This window comes from Martes martes (genome assembly GCF_963455335.1).
Source record: "Martes martes genome assembly, chromosome: 8".
Classification (NCBI taxonomy): Eukaryota; Metazoa; Chordata; class Mammalia; order Carnivora; family Mustelidae; genus Martes; species Martes martes.
The window spans coordinates 55,820,923-55,847,626 of record NC_137895.1 but is presented as its reverse complement, the minus strand read 5'-3'; the positions used below and the strand labels follow the sequence as shown (position 1 = coordinate 55,847,626).

At 48.6% G+C, this 26,704-nt stretch overlaps 1 protein-coding gene across 1 annotated transcript; it reads right to left on the bottom strand.

Moving 5' to 3' along the window:
* Positions 1-808: 808 nt before the first annotated feature.
* On the bottom strand, positions 809-4,494 carry GPRC5A (G protein-coupled receptor class C group 5 member A; the record flags this gene model as incomplete). The annotated part of the gene is made up of 3 exons (XM_080811637.1): positions 809-901; positions 1,229-1,287; positions 3,573-4,494. The coding sequence occupies 3 exons, from the start codon at positions 4,492-4,494 to the stop codon at positions 809-811; spliced, it is 1,074 nt and encodes a 357-aa protein (XP_080667763.1).
* Positions 4,495-26,704: the final 22,210 nt, after the last annotated feature.

The window sequence follows — 26,704 nt, the reverse complement described above, 5'->3', positions numbered from 1 at the left end:
ACAATGCCCACTTACAGAACACAGGTGGTAAACACAGTGTGAAGCTATTTACAGAAGCTGAGAGGCAAGGGGACGACAGAAGAATCCGTGCCAGGAAGTTAGAGCAAGAACAGAGCATGAATTCTCTCGCCAAGGAGAAATCGGGCTTGTCCCCTGCCCACGAAATACAGAAGAGAAAGTTCTGGGAAAGCAGACATGGGAGCTTATGCCCAGGGATGGACACCAAATTTGCAAATGGAGACCAGTGAATTGGTGCTGGGGACCCACGGGGGCCCCGTGGTAGTGCCACAGAGATGGGTACATTTGGGGTGACCCATAGCCTCTCGTACCCAGGCACGGTGGGAGCGTGCCAGTCAGATGGCTTCCAGTGTAGATTTCAGCAGGGACAGGCCTTGGCTGTTTTTGCTCAGATCTGCAGTTCTGCTCTGGGCCGAGCAGTCCTCCCAATACCAGCCTTGAGCGACCAGAGCCGGCTCCTGGAGCTCACTGAGCCAGGAAGCGTCAGATGACCACGGCTTTAGTCACTGGTGGAATGACTGGGCTCAGGAAGGGGCACACCCTGAGTTGCTGGAGGCTCCCTCCCACTTAAAAGAAGTATCCTAAGCCTGGGACAAAGGAAAATACTAGAGTGCTAGGCCTTGGAGTCCTGTTAGCCGCCCAGCAACTCCAGAAGCCAAGGCAAGGCAAATTCTTCCCAAAAGGTTTTGTACAGTTTCCTCGGGTGGCTTCCTCGGGTGGATTTAGCCCATAGCCCTTGGAACTCCCCACTGGTTGGCTGACTTGCTGTCTGTCCCACTCTTCAGAACGGCTAACTGCCGTCTTTCCTTCCTTCATAGTCATTGTAAGGGCTAGTCCGAGTCTGGGCCCGTGGGATGGAGAAATCCTTTTGGGAGGTCCGATTCTGAAAAGGAAGCAGCCATATTGTTAGGCCCACTCCAATTCCCTGATAATTTCAACAGAGCTCCGATCTGGGCAGGAACCTTAACTTTCTCCCCCTTCTCCCATCCCTCCCCCTGAAGTGCCCCTTCCTGTGCCCTGGGAATACTCCAGAACACTAGGAATACTCCAGTCTCCAGTGCTAACCCCTGAGGCAGATCACAGGAAAGGAGACATGTTGTCCTTCCAAGATGGCCACCTAGGGGCCCTCAGAATGGCTACAGCCTGTGTTCCTGAAGGACAAACATACCTGAGAGCTAATGCCCCTGACGAGAAAGGAGAAACCATTTACCTGCAGCTGAAAATGAGTCGAATAAGGAGCGTAGAGTGTATCCCCTAGCTCTTCAAGACCTGGAAGAGAGGGAGGGGAGGGGTTAAAGCTCCGGGGCCCAACTGGCTTCCTGCTCCGGCCTGTGCTCACCCCCATTCAGTTATGAAAGCATGCCCTGCTCTCTGTCTGTCTCCCCAGTAGAACATTAAGGTTCATGGAGGAAGAGACTATCCCAGGCCCAGGGCCAGGCACAAAGCACGCACCACATTGAAGGAATAAATGAATAGCTACCAACAGAGAATCAATAGGGATGCACCTTTCCAGAAAATTTCCTGCCAGGGCACCTCATCCCAAGACCAACGCAAAAGCAATGTGAAACCAGTCTTTTCAGATATAGATCTGGCCAGAAGTGAATCTCACTGAGGATTTACCCACTTCCTTAACTGTCCACAAGAAAAAAAAAATTTAAAAAAAAAAAATTTTTTTTTTTTTTAGTTTCTTTGGGAGGGGGCAGAACTTTGGAGCAATTGTTTTCTGTGTCTTTAGGGAAAATGAGAGGGATTTAAACTCTGGAACAGAAGAGAAAATGCATACAATCATCGTGAATACAATTAAAACAATCTGTTGATTTCCCCCTAAAATGTACCTGTTCAGTACACTTCACACATACCTCAGATACTTTCTCTATATAAGATCCTGTGGAAAATCTAAAGACCAGGGGCGCCTGGGTGGCTCAGTCAGTTAGTTACATGTCTGCCCTCGACTCAGGTCATGATCCTGGAGTCCTGGGACCAAGCCCCACATTGGGCTCCCTGCTCAGCGGGGAGCCTGCATCTCCCTCTCCTCCTCGCTTGTGTTCTTTCTCTCTCTCTCTCTCTTCTCTCTCTCTCTCGCTATCTCTGTCTTTCTCTCTCAGTCTCTCTCTCAGATAAATAAATAAAATCTTAAAAAAAAAAACAAACCTAAAGATTAACCAGAATGACTCCTGGCCTGAGGCTAACGCTGGAGGACTATCTGACAGCCACACAAATAGCTATGGAATGGGACACACTCTGATAAGAGCATTTCAAAGTTCTACAGCTTGCAGGTGGAGTGAATAATGAGGCTAGGGAATGTGTGACTGGAAAAGGACGAGGGCAGGGAGAAGGACATGCCTGGAGCCTGGACACACAGACAGAGAAAGGCGGTGACTGGGATCGTTTGGACCGAGCATGGCTTCCATGGGTCTTGGGTTCTGGCTGTGAAAAGCCTCCTCCCTGAGCAAATATGGTGGGTACTGGGGAGCCAGCGAGGTATGTGAGCAGGAAAATGCGGTAGTCCAAGAAGTATTTTAGGGAGAGGAGGGTGACAGTGGTCCATAAAATGAATGCAAAGAGGGATGAAAGGGAGGAATCATAGTTAAGGATTGATAACAGGGAGTCCAGGAGTGTGGTGATAGAGCCAAGGCAGGAGAAAGGACAGGAGCCGATGTGAGCTTAAAATATCCCGTCCAGCCATCCCCGCTTCCCTTCAGGCTTTCCAGTGCCCAGGAGAGGGACCGCAGCTGCTGTGAGAAGCACCAGGGAGCTTTGTACCCCCGGCTGCAAGGGCAGAGAAAATTGTTAGTTGAAGCTAAGAATCTCCCTCACTCCCATCCCTCTCTCCTGTCCCAAACCCATCCCCCTCCCTTGATTAGGCCCAGAAATCAATGTAAACCCCAGAAACCCATGAATAGATTCCTTGGGGGCAAGGACAGTCACTAGCTACAAGTTTAGCCCCTTGTTTGTTGTGAGAACAACATAACACCTGGTTTCTCATAACTTCAGGCAGGAGCCAAATCGCCAGACTCTTTTATGTCAGACACAACCTCTTCCCTCCCACGGCCCCAGATGTGGCTCTTCAGGATAAATCAGAATCCCCAGTAGCTTTATGGAGATCCCTGCTGGTTTATGATAAAAGGGCTTTCTCCTGCCTCTGTGCTCTGTGACCATAGCAAGAAATCATGGTGCAGCTTTCTCTATTCAAATCTATAAAGGCTCCACACTTCTGGAAGGAATACCTATTTCTCTTTTATAAAGAACACAATCTCACCTGCCTGTCTCTAGAGATTTCTTCAGTGATTCCTTTGCTTCATCTTATCCTGACTCAGAGAAACCCACAGGGTATTGTGTAGGAAGTATGAGATTAAGACTCCAGAGGCCAGCTTCTAGTTCTATTAGAACTCTAACTAGCTGGATGTTTTTAAGCAGGATCTGAGCCTTGAGGACCTTATCTATTCTGTCAGGGGTATGACCTGGACTGTCTTGAGTGTTCCTTACAGTTACAATATCCTACGGTTCTCCCCAGATCCTTTTACAAGGGATCCTCACCCAGCCATGCTCTGTACCTTGGGTGATTTCCTCTTGAGAGTAGGCTCTGTTCTCCACACCATAGCTCTGCTTCATGAGTTGAGGTTTACAAAACGTATCCTCAACGGGGTAATCCATGGGGTTCCGTTGCTTTGTGAGCAGCCGAAACTCAGGGGCAACGTAAGCCAAGAGGAAAACCCAGCCATTGGCCACCAAGGCCGAGCTGAGGATGGTATCATCCCATGTGGGGCCAAAGGTGGAAATCAGGAGCAGGGTGATCCATGCCACCCAGATGGCGATGGAGAGAAGCATGGTGAGGAAGATGTGGACCCCGTGTCTCTTCCAGCCACTGAAGGCCCCACAGAAGATGAAGCAGGACATGAGGCAGGTCAGCGCCATCAGGAAGAGGACGTAGATGAGCAACATGACAAAATCTTCATTGCGCCGAGAGGCTGAAAGCTCAGAGAAGATGGCGACGTTGGTCCTGTTCATGGTGAGGATGAGGTACTCCGCGGCAATGATGTCCTGCACGAGGCTGAGACCCACGGCCAGGGCCAACATCACCAGCAAGGACAGGGGCCTCCTCCCATGTACCAGCTTCGTCAGGTTGAAAGCATGAGCCAGGAGGCAGGAGAAGCAGAGGGAGAAGAGGACCCCGAAGAGGAAGAAACGGGTGGGCCCGGTACTGCTGTCGAGCTGGATGATGAAGGCGAAGGTGAGGCCGAAGATCCCCAGAACGCCCAGGAGGAAGAGGAACTGGGTCGGGAGCACTTTTCGCCTGTTGGAGTCTTGTACTTTGCAGACGAGAATCAGGAGAGCGAACATGAAGGCCACCGAGGTCACAGCCCCAACTGAGGCCACTGCTTCTAGGACAATGCCCCAGATTTCAGTCGTATCACAAAGTCTGTGGTACCTGGCGGCCAGGCTGGAGCGGCAACCATGAGGGGATGTGGTGGCCATTCTGGTCCTGCATGGAAGCAAAGTTGGGGGGAGGGAGAAGTGAATTTCCTAACAAACTCAGGCACAGGGACCCAAAAAGATTGACCAGGGTGTTGCCCCTGAACTTGCCTCCTTAGATAAAGCAACTTGTCTCCAGCTCTCCTGGCAAATTCTAAAGACTGATAAAGGAAAACCCGCAATCTCTCCACACTTAAGCTATACTAATGTGTACCCTGACAACAGACGACTCGGTGATCTGGTGAGGGGTTCTGAGGTCTCCTTTCAAAAAATAACTTGCCAGGTTTCCTGATATTTGGCTGGTACTGTGTCAGAATTCATGAACTTGGAAATCTCTAAGCTTAAACTTCAATCATCATTTATCAGTCTCAAGAGTTTTTTCCCCACCTTTACCTGTTTCAGGCATTTGTAAGCATCCCATTCTTTTTTTTTTTTTTTTTTGAGATTTCTCTTTATTTATTTGAGAGAGAAAGAGAGAGCATGCAAGCACATGAGGGGGAAGGAGCAGAGGGAGAAGCAGACTCCTCGCTGAGTTGGGAGCTCAATGTGGAACTCGATCCCAGGACCCCGGGATCATGACCTGAGCCGAAGGCAGACACTCAACCAACTGAGCCACCCAGGCACCCTGTATGCATCCCATTCTTTCATGGATACGAGGAGTTAATCTGAACTGCAGATTTCTCTGTGGAAGAACAAACATCCACTTCACCACCACTGAAACCTCTTCGTCAGCTCTGCCGTCATGTGTTAGAAGGGGTTTTTTTTCCTCCTTAAAGTTTGTAAAGCTGGCTCTAGTCTTATTCCAAAAAGTGATGGAAAGAGTCTTCTCTGTCCCAAGGAGTTCTTTATTAACTATCTGTAAGGAGGGAAGTCCTGGAGGAGACACCAAAAACCAGGGGATAATCCAGTGAAAGATATTACTGATAGCTAATGCTCATTTTTACTCTGGATCAGAAACTCTTCCAATCACCTGTCATATTTATTAGTTAAATTTCACAGCACCCCCAGGAGGTAAAAAATATTAGCCATGTATTACAGATGAGAAAACTGAGGCAGAGACAAGTGATATTACTTCCCCAACATCATACCACGAGGAAAATGGCAAAAGCAGGATTTGAGCATAAGTTATCTGGCTCTAGGATCCCTGCTCTCAAATAAGTAAGTAAACAAAATCTAAAAAAAAAAAAAAATACTGATTGGCTATACTTCCTTTATATCTCTCCTTATCTCCCACACCTGCTTCCTTCTCTGCTTCCACAAACTTCAAGTCAATTTTAAACCCAGCTGATGTCCCAAACCTCACGAAATCAAATTCCTAAGAATTCAGGGCATGGTAGGAAGATACAATGGGAAACTGGAACAGAGAAGGAGTCTGTACATTTCCTTAAAATACACGGTACTCAAAGTCCAAAGTCAATGCCAGGGAAGACGTTGAATTTTGAAAGTTTATCAACAAGCTATCATTTTTTTTCTAGATTATCTGGCTGTTTATCAAGGACACAATTCCTTTTGGTTTGTTAAATGCTATTTGCAACAGATTTGGGGCGGGGGAGGGGGCTGTAGATTTTCTTTTCCTTGATCGGATTGCTCACTCCACAGTGAAAAGTTAGTTGTGAACTGACTCCAAGAGAAATGCAGTCAGGACAGGGAGTAGGAGACCAGGCTGGAGGAAGAGAAGGCTCACTGAGAACCCCTCCACAGAAAATAACCAGTGAAAGATCTTGGCCTCCTCTAAGGCCTAACAGGGATACACTGTGCAGAAAGGAATTGGAAGGAAGGGGAACCACTGGACCAGGAGGCAGGAAAAGGTACAAAACATTCACTACAGCCTGTCTCTTTCCTGATAGCAGATAAAACAGCCAGAATGTCTTCACCACATGCCCATAAATGCTTACAGACAAGATTTCTCTGGCCCTTCACAGCTCTGTGGGACACTGTGATCACCCCAAGGAGAAAGAACACCCATGTCTCTTTCTTCTATCTTAACGTCTTCAAGATCCAACCTCAACTTGGGGAAACAGCACAATAGGAAATGGAAGGAGCCATTGCTCACTAACTGCCCAGGACCAGCGAGTATCTTCATCAATGCAGACAGAACTCAAACATCTACTTCCCTTAAAGATATAAAGTCCGGGGGCGCCTGGGTGGCACAGTCGGGTACGTATCTGACTTTTGGCTTTGGCTCAGGTCCTGATCCCAGGGTCGTGGGATCCAGAACCTCATATGTTCGCTGGGCTCTGCGCTCAGCTCAGAGTCTGCTTAAAAGATTCTCTCCTTCTGCTCCTTCCCACCCTCCAATAAATCAATAAATCTTTAAAAAAAAAAAAAAAGATATGGGGTGCCTGGGTGGTTCAGTGTGTTAAGCCTCTGCCTTCGGCTCAGGTCATGATCGAGCCCCACATCAGGCTCTCTGCTCAGCAGGGAGTCTGCTTCCCTCTCTCTCTGCCTACTTGTGATATCTCTTTCTGTCAAATAAATAACATCTTTTAAAAGAGATATAAAATCTGCATTTCAGTTGGATGAGATAGTCATCAACCTAGCATTGTTTTATTCTCATGGCAATTAAGGAAAAAATTATATATGTATATATATGCAATATAAAGCACACATACACATACACGATTATGCATCTGCTAGAATATTACAGGTGTGGTGTGTTAAAATAACTTAAGTGATATAAACAACAAATAACGTATAGCTTCAATCTATCTTCCTAACTTTTAAAAAAGATTTTATTTAGGGGCACCTGGGTGGCTCAGTGGGTTAAAGCCTCTGCTTTCAGCTCAGGTCATGATCCCAGGGTCCTGGGATTGAGCCCCGCATCAGGCTCTCTGCTCCGCAGGGAGCCTGCTTCCTCCTCTCTCTGCCTGCCTCTCTGCCTACTTGTGATCTTTGTCTGTCGAATAAATAAATAAAATCTTTAAAAAAAAAAAGATTTTATTTATTTATTTGACAGAGACACAACAGGAGAGGAAACACAAGCAGGGGGAATGGGAGAGAGAGAAGCAGACTTCCCACCAAGCTGGGAGCACGATGCAGGGCTCAATCCCAGGACCCTGGGATCATGACGGAGCAGAGCAGAAGGCAGACGCTTAACAACTGAGCCTCCTTAGCACTCCTATCTTCCCAACTTTTTAATGAAATTCGGCTTGCCACACTTAACTTAGTATTGTATCAGCCGTTCACTCAACAAATGTTTCCTGAGCACCACCATGTGCCCATCACTAGGCTAGAGAGTCAGCGGTTAAGGAGAAAACAGACAAGTGCCCTAGCAGAGCAAAAGGGACAGACAGACAGAATGTGCCACTACTGCCACAGGCTTCCCATGGCCCTTTGTCACCAGGGTGTGTCACCTGCTCTCTACCGCAGGGTCACGCCTACCACACACGGAGCACAGAGCAAAGAACGGATCTCGGTCCTGTTCTACCTCTTCAGGGCAGCGCAGGATGAGAAATGGGAGGGAGAGGGCAGGCATCCCTGAAACCCAAGTCCCCAAGGTCTGTTCTGCCTTGCCTAGGTGCGCACCCATTGCGGTGGTGGTACCGGGAAGGGAAGAGTAGACCGGCCAGGCTGGGGGGTGCCAGGAGCATGGGAGAGGGAGAAGCCCCCAGCCCAGGGCTGGTTGCGAGCGCAGTGTACACTGGGGAAGGGAGAGACCCAGGCTGGGTGCATTTCCTCCGCTCTCACCTTCACCTCTCCACCTTGCCCCTCTTCAGATCTGTCCTAAGGCTGGGGCCTCGCTGCAAAGGTAGTTCCCCCTCTCGGTCCCGCCCTGCCAGCTGCTCCCTCCCCAGCTTTCAAGGTAGAAATATCCCTTGATGAGCAGTCATCAGCATGGCCCCATAACCACGAAGGACTTTGGGCCTGAGAACTCTAAATCTTGACAGGGATAGATGAGGTGTTTGCCTGAAGGACGGTCGGTCGTGGTGCTGGCCAGAGGATCAGTGAGGCCGAAAGTCTGGCCCCCCGCTGAGATAGCCAACTGAGACCTCTGGGCCCCTCCCTTCTGGTGGCAGCTGTGCAGGAGAGGGCTGTGTCCTGGGTCTCCTGGCATCTGCAGACCAGGATCCAATGAGAGCAATGGGCCATGGGCCATGGGTGTGCAGTTTCCCTCCATTTCACCTCCACCTCCCACCCCAATCATATGCGGGGAGATGGGCAAACAGTCCCTGAAGTGCCTTTGGAACACTGTTTTCAGGGGCACCTGGGTGGCTCAGTTGGGCAGTGGCCTTTGGCTCTGGTCATAACCTCAGGGTCCTGGGATCAAGCCCCGAATGGGGCTCCCTGCTCAGCGGGGAGTCTGCTTCTTCCTCTGCCCCTCCCCTCCTCGCCTACTTGCTCTCTGGCTCTCTCTCTCCCTCGTAATAATTTTTTTTTTAAACCCACTGTTTTTAAAGAATTTTGACATTTTCAAGCAGACTCGAAGCACCCACAGGCTCATCACTTGGTTTCAGAAATTACCAATAGATGGCCAATTCTGCTCCAACACCATCACCACCCCCACTCACCAGATTATTTTTAAGCAAACCCCAGACATCCTATCATTTTATGCACAAACACTTCAGAGTGTATCTCTAAAAGATAAAACTCCTTTTTAACTTAACCGCACTTCAAAAGTTAATAGCCCTGTAATATCAAATATCCAGTTAGGGTTCATATTTCCTAATTCTCTCACAAACCTCTTTTTAAAATTTTTCTTAGCAAACACGTTTTATCTGAGTGACTAATTTTGTTGGAATTATCCTTACTTCACCTCTGTTAGCCCTCCTCCACCTCTTTCCCCAGCAAGGACAGGCATTGTGCAATGGGTCTGAAATGTTCTAAGTACTTTGAATTTGGTCAGAGGAAAAAAAAACTCGTCAGACTTATTAACGAGCAGCTCTGTACAGAGAAGACCCTGTGTCACCCAGGGAGTGGCCCAGATGAGTAAAAGAGACAGGGAAGGTGGCTCGGGGAAAGGACAGGGTTCTGAGAAGCTAAAAAGGACTTCTAGAAAGCAAGGTTTGTGGGGAAAGAGGAAGCAATCAGCATTTGAGAATAGGAACTGCCAGGAGCTAGCGAAACGGCCTTGGAGAAGAACGTAAGGGCTGGAGCAAGAAGGAGAAAATGGAATGCAACCCGGGGTTCTTTGGGCATCCTCTGGAACCAAAAGCAAGGACAGAGAGATCCAGGTTCCAGCCAAGAAAGGACTAGCGCCTACAAAGACCACATGGGGGCTGAAAGAAGCAATGTACTCTTGGACTGCTCCGAATGGGGACAGAAAGTCTCATCACGAAGTCACTCTTAGCACACACCAGTCCCGCTCTCAGGGCTCTCCTCTCCTAACCATCACAGGCACCTCGTGCTGTAGCTCGTGCCGTCATTACCCCGTCCTCCACCTGCAGCAACTGAGGCACAAGTCAGCTGACTCAGCCCAATCATGCAGAAAGGAAACGGCAGGGTGGGGGTTCAAACCGGAACTCTAACCCCAAAGTTACACGGAGGGGCCCTTGGTCTGGAAAGAACTTTAGAGCCAGGAGGGACTTGCCCTCAGAAATAGGCGTGACTACATGGGCCCTCCCGCGCTGCCTGAGGCTTTGAGCACCGGGGAAATCACCTCGGCACAGAGCCCACACTTGGGAGCTGCTCCAGCCGTTCCAGCTGTGCATAGTCTCAGATTCCTATATGGGAAAACAGTGACTGTCCCCCAGACTGGCTGCTGGAGGCAGGGCAGGAAAGGAGGTCTTGGGAGAGAAGGTGAGAGCAGGCCAGGAGGCATCACAGGGGTCTTCCCATTTGTGAACTGGGGCAGAGGTGCTAAAGCCAACTTCACATCTACCTCTGATTTGGGAAATGGCCTGAGAAATCCTTGTCCCACATTACCAGACCCAACATGCATGTCCTATGGTTTCCATCTCTCTAGTATCTCTTGAATATTCCACGTCTCCCCGCCCTAAGGCTGTCCATCTCTCCTGGACCAATTCAAAACACCCACCTGCTTCTCCGGGCTTATCCCCTCTAAGCCACTCTTTGCGGGGAGGTGGGGGGGTGGGGGAGGGGGAGTTGGGGAAGAGCCATAATCCTGCCCTGTGCTTCCTATAGCACACACAGCCCTGCTATGCCTATTGCTAAGTCTGTATCTTCCTCTGGATTCTAAGGCTCTGAGTAGACGGAGACGTTCAATGTTTCTCCCTAGTCTCTGGACTAGCACCCTACACATAGTAAAAGCCTAACCAGGATGGACGAGTGTGCACAGGGATAGGAGAGGAGTCTGGTGGGCGAGGTGGGGCTTTCCTGAGATGGGGTGGGGTGGACCTGGTTTCCTCGCTAGCTCCTATTTGCTGTCCTGAGTTCTAACCTCCCATTCTCCCATCCTCCTCCTCTTGTAGGCTGTCTAGAACACACTTTGGGTCCGAGGCTAGGGGCTCTGGGCCAGGTCTGGAACGATGCTCCCCTCTAAATGGCTCCAAGGGTCTCCCAGGAGAGCATGAATCCTGAGATTTCCCAGTAAGCCAAGAGCGATTTACTAGAATCCGGTCCTCCGTTCCCACCCAACTCCCTGATGACTAAATCCTGCACTTTGGAGGAACGTGGTACAGTTTTAGTGCATGTAGCCTTTGACCTGGGACGTGAGGAAAGGACTTTCATCAGTCATAAGAGTGAGACCCCCTTCACTTATTGCAGCCGCTAACTAAGCTAACCACCCACCGTCCAATAACTCACCAACACCTACAAATGAGGCCTTGAAGTCACCCGGCACTGTCCTAAGTCCTTCTGGAATGAGTCTGGGCATGAAAAGTTATAAAGAAAAAGGAGAAGTAAAAGGCAGAAAGGAAGAAGCACAAGAGGAGGAGGGGAGAGGGGAGGGAGAAAGGCAGGGAGGGAAGGGAGGAAGGGGGAGGCAGGAGTCACTTTCTGGGCTCAACTCCAAGCCCAGTCTTTACCCCACCCTTTTAGAAAGAAGGGGTTTCAACTGCATCAGATGTGGACACAAATCTCCTGGAACGTCCCTCCTCTCCCCTGTAAAATGAGGGTGGGGTGCTGAACTGGAGGGTGAGAACCCACTCCAGTCTCACTGTTCACCCTTCTAGGAACCTCCTTGTAGACAACTGCCAAATCTTTTCCCCTCCCCTTCATTCTTCATCTTGCCGCACCGCCCGTCATTAAAAGTACACATCCTGCCAACTCCTGATCAAACTCCCTAACAGGGCTGGAGGTGACTCAGGGTCTGAGTGCAGGCCAAGGAGAGGGCCACCAGGCAGAGGCGCACCTGTGGGACAAAGCCACCGGGTAGTGCAATGCTGACCCTAGACCTAGACTCAATCTTCACAGACACAGACGTATGGCACTGACTGCTAGGCAAGCACAAATGCCAGCACTGAAGAGTCATCCAGCTCCCCTCGAGACTCCTCTCTCCTCCTGAGGGGGGTGGGATACTGAAGCCTACCTAGACCTGGAAGGTGGCACAGGCGGGCAAGAGGTCCTGCGCCCCTCCCCTCACCCTGCCCCACCCCAGAGTATCTGAGCATAAATAACCTGGGGCCCAAGGCCTTGCCAAAGCCAATCTTATCTTCCTCCTATGAGACATATCTCATTCTGTCATCTGAAAATGTAGAGAACAATACCTACCTGTTAGCACTGCCTGGGGAATAAATACCAAATAACCTGTGATTGTTGAAACTGAGTCCTCACGTACCCCAGCCAGGCAAACGTGTGAATTTTTAGCATTTTAAGTTTTCTCCCTCCTCCTGAATTGCCCCATTTGATATATTGTAATAGTCACTACATAATGACGAGTAAAAATAGTGAGGACTAGTGTCACATACTGAGGTCCTCAGATCCAGGCACAAATGCAGATTGTTCCCATATTTATAGGTATTGTCTCATTTACATGTTTTTACATCTGTTATCTATCTCATTTACTATTTCTAAGACCCATTCTACAGATGAGAAGACTGACCCTTAGGAGTTACATATCCAGGGGTGCCTGGGTGGTGCAGTGGGTTGAGCATGGGATCCTTGGTTTTGGCTGGGGTTGTGACCTCAGGGTCGTGGGATGGAGCCCAGCAGTGCTCTCAGGGTTGTGGGATCGAGCCCCAGCCCCATATTGGGCTCTGAGTCTGCTTAAGACTCTCCCTCTGCCTCTCCCCCTCACTCACGATTGCTCTCCTTAAAAAATAAATAAATAAATAAATAAGAATTTACATGTCCAGTGTCAATCTCCCTTTACAAGCAGTCTTCAGCATAATGTAATTTTTCATTTCATCTCGAAATCACTGTTAGGATCTCTGAAGCTTTTCTCCCTGACTCCAGCCTCTCTCCACTTAAACGGGCTCTGAGAAGTCTCCACAGTGAGCGAGCCTACACTCAATCAACAAACATTTAAGTGCCTACTTTGTGTCAGGTACTGTGTTAAATGTATGAGTCACACGGATCCAAAGTGTGGCTGCTGCCCCTGCGGGGACCAGTAGGGTCCTACCGACATACAAACAAGGGGGCACAGGGTGTGCAAGGAAGGCTGAGGGCACAGGGCAAACAGCGAGTTCTTCCACCTAATGGTTTTTTTTTTTTTTTTTTTTTTAAGTTACAGAGACCAAGGAGGTGAGGCATGAAAGAGGTGCGTTGAATAGTGGGAGATTTTTAGGAAGGCAAAAGAGACAGGGCTTGGGGAATGAAGGAGCCCAAGTTCGTTCTCAGATTTCTGGCTTACGCAACTGAACGGAACTTAGAAACTCAGGCCGGTGAGGACTGAGGCCAAATGGAGCTGTGCGGAATCTAAGATGAATACGGGCCATGCAACTGGGGGCATCCAGAAACGATGAGCACGAAGTCCTGAGAGCTTCCTCGGGGCTACACACTGTTTCATTCGATTCCCGCAACAACCCTTCTTCTTATGCCCCTTTTTCACAGCTGAGGCACAAAGAAATTAAATAACTTGCCTGAGATCTCACGGCGCTTAGAAGCCAGGCTCTAGGACCCCACGTTGTGCTGACCCCCGCCCCTGCCCTCGGACCTGCGAATCTGAGACTTCCACCTTACATGCCGGGTGGGTCTAGAGGAGGTATCTGAAGCTTTAAGAGGAGAACCGGATCACACGGGGAGCAAGTATGGAGAAGGGGGCCAAGGGCAGGACCAGGGGAATACCACCTTGTCAATGCAGGAGTCAGCGAAAAGCGCTTAAAAAAATGATCAGGGGTTGATGATGATGATGATGATGATGATGACAAGCCCAAGTGGTTTCCCAGAAGCCAAGGAGCAATGTCAAAAAATAAATAAATAAAAATAAAAGAGCAGTCGATACAGTTAAATGCTGTAAGGAAGAGGAACAAAGAAGGGAAGGGATCTCTGGATTAACATATTAGCCCCTTTTTATCTGTTATAACAGATTCCGTCCCAATTTGAGCTTCATGGTTTTTCTCCATGGGTCCTCCTATCCCTCTCCTCCTGCCTTCCTAACTCCCCCTTCTCCACTTCCACACAAGCAAGCCACTCTTCCAAGAGCTATTTCTCTCCAGAAGGGAACTGGGGCTTACCCAAGGCCTTGTGATAAAGTCGTGTTCTTTGCCTCCACGCGTACATTTTTCTCCCAGCCAGAAAGACCCTTCCCCTCCTAGTCACAAGCCATGTGCCATACTGCTTCAAAACTTAGCCCAAAACTTACCTCTATCTTTTTTTTTTCTTTAAGATTTTATTTATTTGACAGAGATCACAAGTAGGCAGAGAGGCAGGCAGAGAGAGAAAGGGAAGCAGGCTCCCTGCTGAGCAGAGAGCCGGATGCGGGGCTGGATCCCAGGACCCTGAGACCATGACCTGAGCTGAAGGCAGAGGCTTTAACCCACTGAGCCACCCAGGCGCCCCACTTACCTCTATCTTGAGGTTTTAAAAAAATTATTAGGCCTGGGGCGCCTGGGTGGCTCAGTGGGTTAAGCCTCTACCTTTGGCTCAGGTCATGATCTCAGGGTCCTGAATCGAGCCCCACATCGGGCTCTCTGCTCAGCGGGGAGCCTGCTTCCCCCTCCCCCTCTGCCAGTCTCTCTGCCTACTTGTGATCTCTGTCTCTCTGTCAAATAAACAAACAAAATCTTAAAAAAAATTATTAGGCCCATCTCATTATGAATTTGTGGGTCTCTTCATTATTTCTTAGCTCTCAAGTTTTTCCCTATATATGTTTTATGTTAAACATTAAAATCAATGTTGACTCAACCATCAGCTAACAAGCTTCTTAAGATAACAGAGCCAATTTTCCATTTGTAGATATCGTCCTCGATAGGGGCCTGATAGGCGCCCTGCTCTACACAGGGGTTGCTGAGCCAATGTCTTGGACTAAGACTGACCACTGAATATTTACTCAAAGCAAGTTATTTATTATCAAGTGTGAGTAATGGAGAAGGAGGTCTGAAGATGAATACGTACTGATGCTTATCCTTGTATTTTTTTATCTAGGCTGAGTTCTAAGACGAGGGTTGAGTCCCACAGGAATTTCTCTGCCCTTGATGAAGGATTAGTTATAAATGGAAAGTGTCTGCAGGGAAATCTCCAGGATCCCCTGTTCCGAGTAGTCATCCTAATACTAATGACATAAAAATGATTTTGGCAACAGCTTATGAATAACATCTGAATAACATCACTGAATTGAGTTTCTTTGTACTAACTGGGAGAAAAAAGATTACGGAACCTCCTTGGGCAGATCTAAACAAGTATAATAACTACAGTGCTGATGGCCCTCTCGTCACTTTCGGGTAGTTCCCTGGGATCATTACATACCATCTTCCTCCGTTCTAAACAAAGCTCATGAAATTTAGATTATTGTAACATAAAATGCCGGAATATAAAATAAAATACTGGAAATCTTTTTATATTTTTTTCAAGATTTTGTTTATTTATTTGACAGACAGAGATCACAAGTAGGCAGAGAGGCAGGCACAGAGAGAGAGGAGGAAGCAGGCTCCCGCTGATCAGAGAGCCCAATGCGGGGCTCCATCCGAAGACCCTGGGGGATCACGACCTGAGCTGAAGGCAGAGGCTTTAACCCACTGAGCCACCCAGGCACCCCGGAAATCTTTTTAAAAACACAAAAGAAAATAAGATTTTGAGTGAAACTTCCAAAGCTATTAGGCCCAGGAGTGTAAGAAATAAAATATCCAGGAAAAAGATGGATAAAGTCCTCTACTAGTATACCAGCTCACAATCCTCTAACACACCTTCTTCTAAATATTTGTTTTAAGATTTTATTTATTTGAGAGAGAGAGAGAGAGAGAGAGCACAAGTGGGGTCAGAGGCAGAGGGAGAACCAGACTCCCCGCCAAGCAGGGACTCTCATGTGGGGCTTGATCCCAGGACTCCAAAATCATGACCTGAGCCAAAGACAGATGCTTAACTGACTGAGCCACCCAGACAACTCCTAAGTATTTTAATATATAAAGGGAACATGTTCACGTTCAATCCAACAAGTCCCAAGCTAAACTTACCATCCCTCCTTACAAGGCTGTGTTTCTAAGCCCTTAGAATAGCACAACCAGCACTTAAGCACCCAAGTAGATAGAGGCTATCTAATGTGGGAAAAGACAGAGAGAGCAGACCATGTGGCCAAAAATTATTTGGCAATAACAAGGAACACTTATTACAATAAATGTAAATGGTAATGTTTTCCTCTGAAAAAAGACTAGGAACACCTGGGTGGCTCAGTTGGTTGAGTGTCTGCCTTTGGCTTAGATCATGATCCTGGGGTCCTGGGATTGAGTCCCACATAAGGCTTCCTGCTCTGTGAAGAGCCTGCTTCCTTCTCTGCCTCTCTGTCTCTCATGAATAAATAAATAAAATATTAAATGAAAAAAGGCTGAATTAAACTATATTAATACTTATAAGAACATCGCCTAAAACAACAGGATTCAGAAATAGTTCTGAGTCGGGGCACCTGGGTGGCTCAGTTGGTTAAGTGTCCGACCTTTGATTTCAGCTCAGGTCAAGATCTCAGCATTGTGAGATCAGCCTCAGGTCAGTTTCCCCCTAGGTGTGGAGCCTGCTTAAGATTCTCTTTTCCCCTCGTCATCTTCCCCTCCCCCTCCTCTAAAAATAAAGCAAAAAAACATTGAAAGCAAAAAATGTAAATAAATTCAAATATAAGTAATAATAACAGTGTTTATTTTTCAGGTATTATATATCAAGTACAAAATTAAATAGCTTGCTGAAGGTAAAGAAATGAAGAAATAAAAGTTAAGGTACTAATATCACACAAAGTTAGTTAAAGCAAAAAGATATTATATGGACCAAAAAGCTTGCTTTTTAATAATTAGGGAGACTCCACATTTAAGATACAACTATTATAAACTTTCATGCACTGAATAACATAGCACCAAAATACGTAAAACAAAAACTACCAGAAATACAAGGAGAAATCAAAAGAAATACTAGTTATAGGAGACTCTAATTCTTCTAGGAGACTTCAATATTCTTTATCAGTCTTCAGCAGATAAAAAAGACAAAGGAATAATAATATGGTAAATTTTTATAAATGTTCTTTGGATACCCTAATTGAAATATTCTCTATGTTCATGTTTTCTATGTTCATATCTATTGTTCATATGTTCATATCCCCATTGTTAATCATATAATTCAGATCCTCTATATCTGTGATCAGCAAACATTTTCTGTAGAGGGCCAACTAATAAGTAGGTTAGGCTGCGCAGGTCATATGTTTGTAGCTGAAAGCAGCCATAGATATGAGCATGGCTGTGTTCCAACAAAATTATTTACAAAAAGAGGCTGTGAGATGTGTTCAGCCATGGACCTAGTTTATCAACCTCTGCCTCATATGATCACTTCTGTCGAAGTGGTTCTGGAACATTTACAAAAACAGTATGTTTTAGGGGTGCCTGGGTGGCTCAGTGGGTTAAAGCCTCTGCCTTCAGCTCAGGTCATGATCCCAGGGTCCTAGGATCGAGCTCTCTGCTCAGCGGGGAGCCTGCTTCTTCCTCTCTCTCTCTCTGCCTGCCTCTCTGCCTACTTGTGATCTCTCTCTGTCAAGTAAATGAATAAAATCTTTAAAAAAAAACAACAGTATGTTTTAGACCACACACACAAAAAAATCGGAAATCCTTAAATACAGACTACGTATTCTGGCCACAAGGCAATAAATACGGAAATATAGAAACAAACATACCAAACTACTCAGAAAATCTGAGACCCCTTGAGTAAAAATACTACTGAACTCATTGTTTTTTAAGGTCCTAATATACCAACACATCACTTCCTGACCATTTTCTCAGCTCCACCTGGATTCTTAGAAGCAGAACTGAAGACAAACTTCCAAAATCAGCAGAATGAAATTACAGTTAGAGTCCATTTTCAGGGGTGCCTGGGTGGCTCAGTGGGTTAAGCGGCTGCCTTTGGCTCAGGTCATGATCCCAGGGTCCTGGAATTGAGCCCTGCATAGAGCTTCCCACTCAGTGGGGAGCCTGCTTCTCCCTCTCCCTCTGTCTGCCACTCTGCCTGCTTGCGCTCTCTCTCGCTCTCTGTCAAGTAAGTAAATAAAATCTTTAAAAATAAATAAATAAATACAATCCGTTTTCAGTTTTCACTAAGGAGTGGAACACAAGGAAGTAGACGCCAAGGTGGACTCCCAAAGGGACATGTGCAGACACAGAGGGGCTAGAATTTCAGCCATGGGAAGGAGCTGGGGGCCTTCCCGAGACTCCTTAGGAGGAACACGAGGCCCAGGACCTGGCTGCCTCATAGCTACACTGTGAGGCAGAGCCTAGATAAGAAATTAGTCTTCCAGACTCAAGACTAAGAGCATGTCCCAGGAATGTTCTGATCCTTTCTATCTGCCCTAGGAGCCCACATCTCGCCATACCCTCAGAGGAGCTCCCCTGTCTCCCAGGTAACGCTTTTGCTGACTCTTCCTTCCTGCCTTTCCTTCCCTCTCCGAGTAGGAGCCAGCACACAGACCTGGAGGCTGGACTTCTGACCCCCATTCTCACCCCTCCCATGGGCCCCAGCCCATCCTATCTGAAGCGGTTCAGGCATTTCCCTTCAGGAATGAGCCCTAAGCAGCAGCTGATTCAACGGAACCCTTCAACAGGTGTGGCCTGAGGAGAAAATCAGTGTGGAAAGAAGTCAGGAACCAAAAATCCTTCAAAATTCCTAGATTCAGAGCAGACTTCGCCTATGACTAACCCTTCCTTCCCCATGGAGTTTAAGGGAGCACTTCAGACAGCCTTGAGGCCATACCTGGGTCCTATCTAGCAGTTGCCAGAAGGTAGGCTGTTACTGGATATTCAACTTCCATCTGCAACGAGGTTCCTGAGCAACTCAAAGGACAGCCAGGGAGGGAATGTGGTGGAGCCCACAGCCTGACACACAAAGGAAAGCCGTGGCTTCCACAATCTACCTCCCAAAACTCAGAAGGGTACGCTTGTTGTGCAAGGACAAAATCAATCGAAACTTTTCAGGTGAGAAGTAGCAATGGTCACCATCTCCCCGACTCTCAATCCCCAACCCTCTCCACTCCCAATCCCCTCTTCTAAAATCTTCACGGGGCAGGGAAGCACGGCCTAGGTGGCTCAGTCAGTTAAGATTAAATGTCTGCCTTCCGCTTGGGTCAGGATCCCAGGCCCTTGGGATGGAGTCCCCCATCCCGCTCCTTGCTCAGCAGGGAGCCTGCTTCTCCTTCTCCCTCTGCCTGCTGCTCCCCTTGCTTGTGCTCTCTTTCTCTGTCAAACAAATAAATAAAATATTCTTTAATAAAATAAAAAATAAAATCTTCTTCTTTTTTCTTCCCCTAGTAGGATCCCAAAACTGCTCACCTGCCCAGCTAGGATTCCACCTGCTAGAAGTGTTGTACAACGTGTCTGAGCACAAACTATTATCCAGTCTTTTGGCTCTCCTCCTCTGTCTTAGCCTGGGAAGCTCAGAGGGGAAAAAAACCTGAGTTGAGTTAAACTAGAGAAATTCCTTTCTTGGGATTTTATTTTCCCTCATAGACAGTTGTAGTCCATCACCAGGGAGCTCTTTTCTTGTATCCCACCCCAACCAGCGCTGCACCCCACCACCCCCACCCCAGATTTAAATCTGGAGGCCCAGCGCGCCCCGGCGGCGTGCGCCTCACTTACCCTTAAGCCCTCGCTTTGGCGCGTGAACTTGAGCTGCTCCCTTCCCGCGCGTCGGAGGCGGCCCTGGAGCCCCTGCGTGCTGGGGAAGCCGGCAGGCGCTATCCCGCCCTCGCGGCGCCGAGCGGTTATAAAGGCAGCAGTCGCCGGAGGGAGGGAGCAAGCGAGGGGGTGAGCAGAGGGACAAGGGGCGGGAGAGGGTCAGGGGGAGAGGACACGCCTATTCCAGTTCCGCGGCACTGCTTGCCGTCACGAAAATAAACTCCCCGTGCCAGGGAATGAACCAAAAGCCGCCTGACGTCAGCGGCACAGTCACCCTAGAAATGGGGGGTGGGAGGGAGCAGGGGGAACCACCCCGGCCCCACCCAGCGCATCCGACGGCCGCCGGACGCGCGCACCGGCCGGTCCCAAGGACCGGAGGAAAGGCGGCACAGGGGGACCGCTCCTTATCGAGCCGCCAGCTGTCACGTCCGGGGCGGGGGCTGCGGGGAGCGACACCCGGGCACAACCTCCGCTGGGCACTCCCCTCCGCCCAGGGCAAGGGCTGGCCGGGTGGCCTGTGTTAATCCCGGGTCCCCCAGCTCGCGCGTGCGAGTGCCTGTGCGCGGCTGTAGGAAGGAGAGCTGACCTCCAGGTGGGCCTTCCTCCCTGCTGCGGGAGCAGCCGGATTTTCTCACCTTTCCCCCCCGGCTTAGCCTTTCTATCACTCTCACCCACCCGTGCAGGATGGGAAGCCAGGCGCGGGAAACCGGCTGACCGCACTCTGGCTTTCTAGCCGAAGCCAGGTGGAAACCAAGGAAGATTCCTCGGCGGTCCCGAGTCAGCTCCGCAACTCCACTGGTTGGAACTGTCAGATGAGCACCATTGGTGCTGTCCCAGGGCGCAGACATCATTATCTCTGTGCTTTCCTAACTGCCTCTCTGAAAGCCTTGACAATGAACGTTGATGAGAATGGGGACGCCAGATAAAATTATGAAATAAAGGAATTTGCCTTTGGCGTCTGGTTCCCCCTCCCTCGCGGCCCACTCCTCTTCCATTTATCAAGCCAATCCTAGTGAAACTTGGCTTTGTTTACTTGTCAAACAATCCTTGAGTAGCTGCCCCTCCGTGTCAGGTCTCAGGAAAGGCTCCGCCCCAACTGTAATGAGGTGGGGGGTGGGGGGGTTCGGGGCTTTTAAGGTGCCAATTGTCACACCTGGTAAACTAATCTGTGTTACTGTGCCTGTGAATTCATAGGGGGAGGCCTAGGTCTCCCCAGCTTTGTTCCCACACCCCAAGTTTCCAGAGTCTATTGGGTTTTTAAAATGTGATTTTATTCGGTTTTCGTTTCACTCCCAAGAAACCACAGCCAACATCTTGAGTCTTGGAACATTTCGCTTGAGGCCTGCAGCCCAGGGTTCTGCGGTCTGCCTGCTCCCCTCCCAGGTTCCCAGGCTCCCAGGCTCCCAGGGGTGGGTGTGTGGGTGTGTGTGTAGGGGCAACTGAGAGGTTGGTGAAAATTACAGTGTTTTTTAGTGTGTGCCATCTGCTAAGTGAGGTCTTTGGCCCCCGTTTTCTTGTTTCGTGTTTCCTCAAGGAGGAAGTTGGACAAGACCGGCGGAGTCCAACAGATCTACCATTCAAGCCACAAATGGGAGCCACATATGTAATGTTAAATTTTCTAGCAGCCAGTGTGCAGAGAATGCCTCTCCAGGGAAACGGGGCATGGCCAGAAGCCCTTTCAGTGGGGAACTGGGCACTAACCCATTCCTAGACCACCTGCTTCTGGGCAGGGCTTCTGTAGGTAGCAGAGCAACTCCCTCACACGGTCTACTGAAAATTAGCCCCTCACACAAGGATTCGTGTAAAAAAAAATTAATATATTTTTTAAATGTTTAAATTAACAAGATGGGATCAGGAGAGAAAAAAACCATAAGAGACTCTTAATCTCAGGAAACAAACTGAGGTTTGGGGGGGTAGGGAGAGGGTGGTGGGGTTATGGACATTGGGGAGGGTATGTGCTATGGTGAGTGCTGTGAAGTGCGTAAACCTGACGATTCACAGACCGGCACCCCTGGGGCTAATAATACGTTATATGTTAATAAAAAATTAAAAATTAAAAAAATTTTAATTAAAAAATTTTTCTCTAGCAGCCATTTAAAATAAGTTAAAAGGGGTGGTTAATTTTACTATATTTTATTTAACCCATTAGAGCCCAAACATTATCATTTCAGTATAGTCACGCTTTTAAAAGATAATTAGTGAGGTATTTTACACTCTTTTGTTGCAAACTAGGGCTTCAGAACCGCAATGTCTGTTTTACACCCGGCACTGGTCAGTTTGGAGGAGCCACACTGCAGGTGCTCTGAAGCCCTGTGTGGCTAGTGTCTCCCAGGACTAGGAGCCCCTAAGGGCTCTCCAGCTCAGGCATTTTAAGACTCTGAATCAGCAAGCCCAGAGCAAGGTCCCTGATGTCCAGAAAAAGATGTCAAGTATCTAAGGACGGAGTGAAAACAAAGAGGACATGACTTTGGAAATTTCATTCCAATTTTTGTCTTCCCTGGGACAAGAAACTCAGGGAAACCTAATGAGAAAGGGATGACTGTGTTCTGTTTTCCCTACCACTTCTTGTTCTCTGGGTAACATCTGGGACATCCGAGGCTGTATGTGTGTGAGTTTTGTGGGAAAAGCTACCCCTGACCAAAAGAACCCATTATTCTTGCCTTTTTTTTTTTTAAGTTTTTGTTTAAATTCCAGTTATTGGGGGCCAATAGCTGGCTCAGTCTGTAGAGCACGCAGCTCTTGATCTTGGGGTCATGAATTCGAGCCCCATGCTGGGTGTAGAAATTGCTTAAATAATCTTTTAAAAAATCTTTTAAAAATAAACTAAAATAAAATTCAGTTAACATACAGTGTAATATTCATTTCAGGTGTCCAATTTAGTGATTCAACACGTACATACAACAGCGGGTCCTCATCATGGCAGGTGCCCTCCTTAATCCCCATCACCTATTAACCCATACCCCCCCACCCTGGGTGAGACCATCAGTCTGTTCTCTATAGTTAGGAATCTGTTTCTCAGTTTTCCTCTCTCTTTTTTCCCCTAGGATCATTTGTTTTGTTTCTTAAATTCCACAGTATTGAGGTTCCTCAAAAAGTTAAAAATAGATCCAGTAAGTGCACTAGTAGATATCTATCTAAAGGAAACACCCATTATTCTTCACTTTGCCACGATTTCAGATTCCCCACCTTGTTCTCTCAGCACTCAATCTTCTACCCTCCTTCCAACCTCTTTTTCTCCTCCCATCCCTTTATTAATACACCAGCCCAGCACCAAGCCAGGACACCCCGGAATACAAAATTTAAGGAGGTTCTTACGCAGCCCTGAGAGTGAGTGCTTCCTTAAGCACTCACTTGTGAGCCTTGGGTACCTTGCTTGCCTCTACTAGTCCCTGCTCTGCCCCCAAAAAGCCCTGTAGGGTCTGGTTGTGGGGTGGGGGGTGGCTGGGGTGGAGACCTGGGAGGATGGGAGAGCTGAGTAATTTTGAGTTACCCCTGATGGGGACAAGGAGGGGGCCAGTAAATGAAATAATTTGTTTGCTAGGTCTCTTATTCTAGACTAAAATGGTCTGGAGAACAAGGTTGAAGGCCCTTGGAAATCAGTGGAAGAAATGGTAAAAAGGGAATCTGGAGACCCAGGTGTGACTCCAACTCTAGTTAGCCAGCCTCCTTTGAGTGTTGCCTGGCTTCAAGTGACAGGTAGCATTGTTAAGGGACACAGAAGAGAAGCTCACATGACTGGAAATGAGATGAGAAGAGAGAGCCTCACAATAAGGGTGCCTTGTTCCCCCAAAAAAGAGGCTGGTCTGATGCTGGAAAGGACCTTCATTCAGCTGTAAGGCCAGCAAGGGGTCACTTTCCATGGGGATGGGCCTGGGTCAGCCTCAGGCTGGGAGTCCCAAAACCAGTCCCTGCTGACACCCCTTTACCCACCCCACCATCCAACATCACCTAGATCCCCACTCTTTTTTTTTTTTTTTTAAGTAGGTTCCATGCCCAGTGTGGAGCCCAACGCAAGGCTTGAAGTCATGACCCTGAGATCAAGACCTGAGCTGAGATTAAGAGTCAGATACTTAATGCACTGAGCCACCCAGGCGCCCCCCTGATCCCCACTCTTGATTGCAGGAATAAACCAGGAACCAATGTCCTGGTTCTGCCCCCCCCCCTTTTTTTCTTTTTAAGATTTTATCCATTTATTTGACAGAGACACAGAGAGAGAGGGAACACAAGCAGGGGGAGTGTCAGAGGGAGAAGCAGGATTCCCGATGAGCGGGGAGCCTGATGAGGGGCTCTACCCCAGGACCCTGGGACCATGGACTGAGCAGAAGGCAGACACCCAACGGCTGAACCACCCAGGCGCCCCCTAGTTCTGGCTCCTTAACCAGCACTACCTCAGAATTCAGGAACCTCGGGCCCAGGGCTCCCCCCATTTCTTTCCCTTCACTTCAGTGGCTTTTCCATTCAATGGCTAAACTGTACAGGAAGCTTTGGAGAGCCAACTGCGCACCAAGCATTGTAGGGAATATAATACAAGTATGGGAAATATGCTCCTAGGTCTCTATCCCCTGAAGGGAATGTCCATGCTTATTCAACCATTGAACAGCTGTGGACCATCTTCTGTATCACTGTGGGGGCCTCAAACGGTAGCTGCCTTTAAGGTGCTCAGTTTGGTGGGGAGGTGGGCGATAACGAAGGGAAAGCAATGCATTGTGTTGGGTGTTGCATGGGAGAAACACCCAAGACCCACAGCTGGGACGAAGGCCACAGTCAACACTCCCCACAGCACTCAGGGTGGCCTTCACACGGGAGAGGTTTCAAGGATGCCTAAGAGCTTTTCACCTGGAGAGGGAAGTGGGGTGAGGAAGGTGGGGAGCATTCCAGTCTGAGGGCAAAGTGTGGGCAGTGGGGGGCAAAGCTGGACAAGTGGACATCGGCCAGACTGAGTGTGGAATCCCAGACTCATCTGGCAAGCAGGGTTCCCGATGAGCAGGAGCCCGATTCGGGGCTCATTCCCTGGAGCAGGAAGCAGGGACCCAACAGGAAGCCATGTTAAGATGGACAGCAACTCCAGGGGCCTGAAATCCTCTTAGAAGAAGAGGACACACAGAGACCCAGACACAGAGGAGATCGAGAAGAAAGCCATGGGACACAGGCAGAGACTGGAGTTACACTGCCACAAGCAACAGCAAGGTTAACAACCAGCAGCAGCTAGGAGGGAGGGGTGGGATAGTTTCTCCCTCGGAGCTCCAGAAGGAACCAACCCTGCCAACACCTGTATTGCAGGCTTTTAGCCTCCAGAAATGAAAGAATAAACTGTGGTTGTTTTTAGCCACCCGGTTTGTGATACATTGTGACAGCAGCCCTAGGAAACTAATACACCTCCGAAATGTGGGCGATCTTTCATCCCCCCCCCGCCCCCCCCCGCCCTCCCTCCCACCACCAGCAGCTGGTGATGGGAAATGGTAAAGGGAGCCGACCTAGCACAGCAGGCATCTTAAGGGCTCCAAGTTGAAGTGGCCCAGGTTTGCCTTCCCACGTCCACCAGGTGGAAGGGAGAGAAGTGGAGTGTGCAAAGGGTAAACACGTGCGGCTCCGGAGAGATGACACTTGAAGCCCGGGAATGCAGGGTGCAGGGAGCCCGCGCCTGCGGTCAGCACGCTGGCCAGCCACCAGCTCCGGGGCTCTAGTGAGCGGGCTAGGAAGCAGGCCCCATGCCAGCCCGGGCCTCCCCACCGGAACTGGGACTGACTTTACGATTGTGCCCGTACTCAGGGTCTGAATTCCAGAGGGAAGTTCTGCGCTGAAGCGGCCATGCTGAAACCAGAGAGCCATTGCCAGTAACCCTGAGCCTGGGTTAGAGGATCGCATCCCATGAAGTGCCCAGACTGGTTCCATGCTGGGAAACCCAATGCAGCTTCCCTGAGTCTCCACCTCCCAGGAGCTCTCACCCAGAGGATCTGTCCTGACCTCTCTTTCTTTCCTCCCTCCCTCCTCCTCTTCCTCTTCCCCTCTCTCCTCTTCTCCCTCATCCTCCTCTCCCCCCTCCCTCTCTCCAGCTGGGCTGCACTCTGTCCAGGGACTTAAAATGAGCTTGAATGATGGAACTTCAGACTTAGGAAGACCAGGCTGGAATCCCACTAAGGGCTCCAGGGGCTGTTTCCTCATCTGAAAGAAGGGAGTGCCTGACATGTAACTCACAGTGTTGTCAAGCACATCGAAGAGAATTACACCAAGCACCTAGCAGGTGTTCAGCAAGACTCATGTACTCACTCTTGGATTTCACGCACTGATGGCAGAAGGCAGCTTCTAGAGTCTGTACATGAAAGACAAGCAAACTGGTGATGCTGGCAAAACTGCCTTTCAGCCTCTTGCCTTTGTCAGGCCTCCCCTCTCATTTCCAGTTACCCGAATGTTCTTATACTTTCCATATATTGCTCAACAACAACAACAAAAAAGAAACTCATTTCAGACTAAAGTGTTAAGGGACTACCACGATTGCCAACTGCCCACCCTGGGAGGGTTTTCTATTTAATAGAATGGTCTGCTAATTTCACCTGTCAGTAAAAAGGGACGAACCACTGATACGGACACCAACATGGATGAGTCTCAAAAACATTCTAAGGAGCAAGAAAATGAAGAGTACATACTGTATGCTTCCGGTTATATACAATTCTAGAAGAGGCAGAATTTATCTGTGATGACGGAAAGCAGATCCATGCTTGTTCAGATCCAGGGCTTAGGACTGAGGACCTCCTGCCGAGGGACATGAGGGAATATTTTGGGGGGTCACGGATGTGTTCGATTGTCTCCACTGGGGGTGGTTGTTACACTGCTGTGTGTGTTCGTCAAAACCAACAAACCGGCCCTTAAAAATGGATGCATTTTATTATATGTAAGTGCTCCGTCCATAAGGATAAGTACAAAAGGAAAAAAAGGCCTATGAAAAAGGTTGATGCCTAGCACTAAAAAATTCATCACTGAGAGGAGAATTCTAGGGAAACTGAGGATAACAGAGCCAGGCTGTGGGAGGCATTTCAGGAGAACAAAAATCTTTGGTCTGGCAAAAACCTTTCCAGACATGAGAAGCT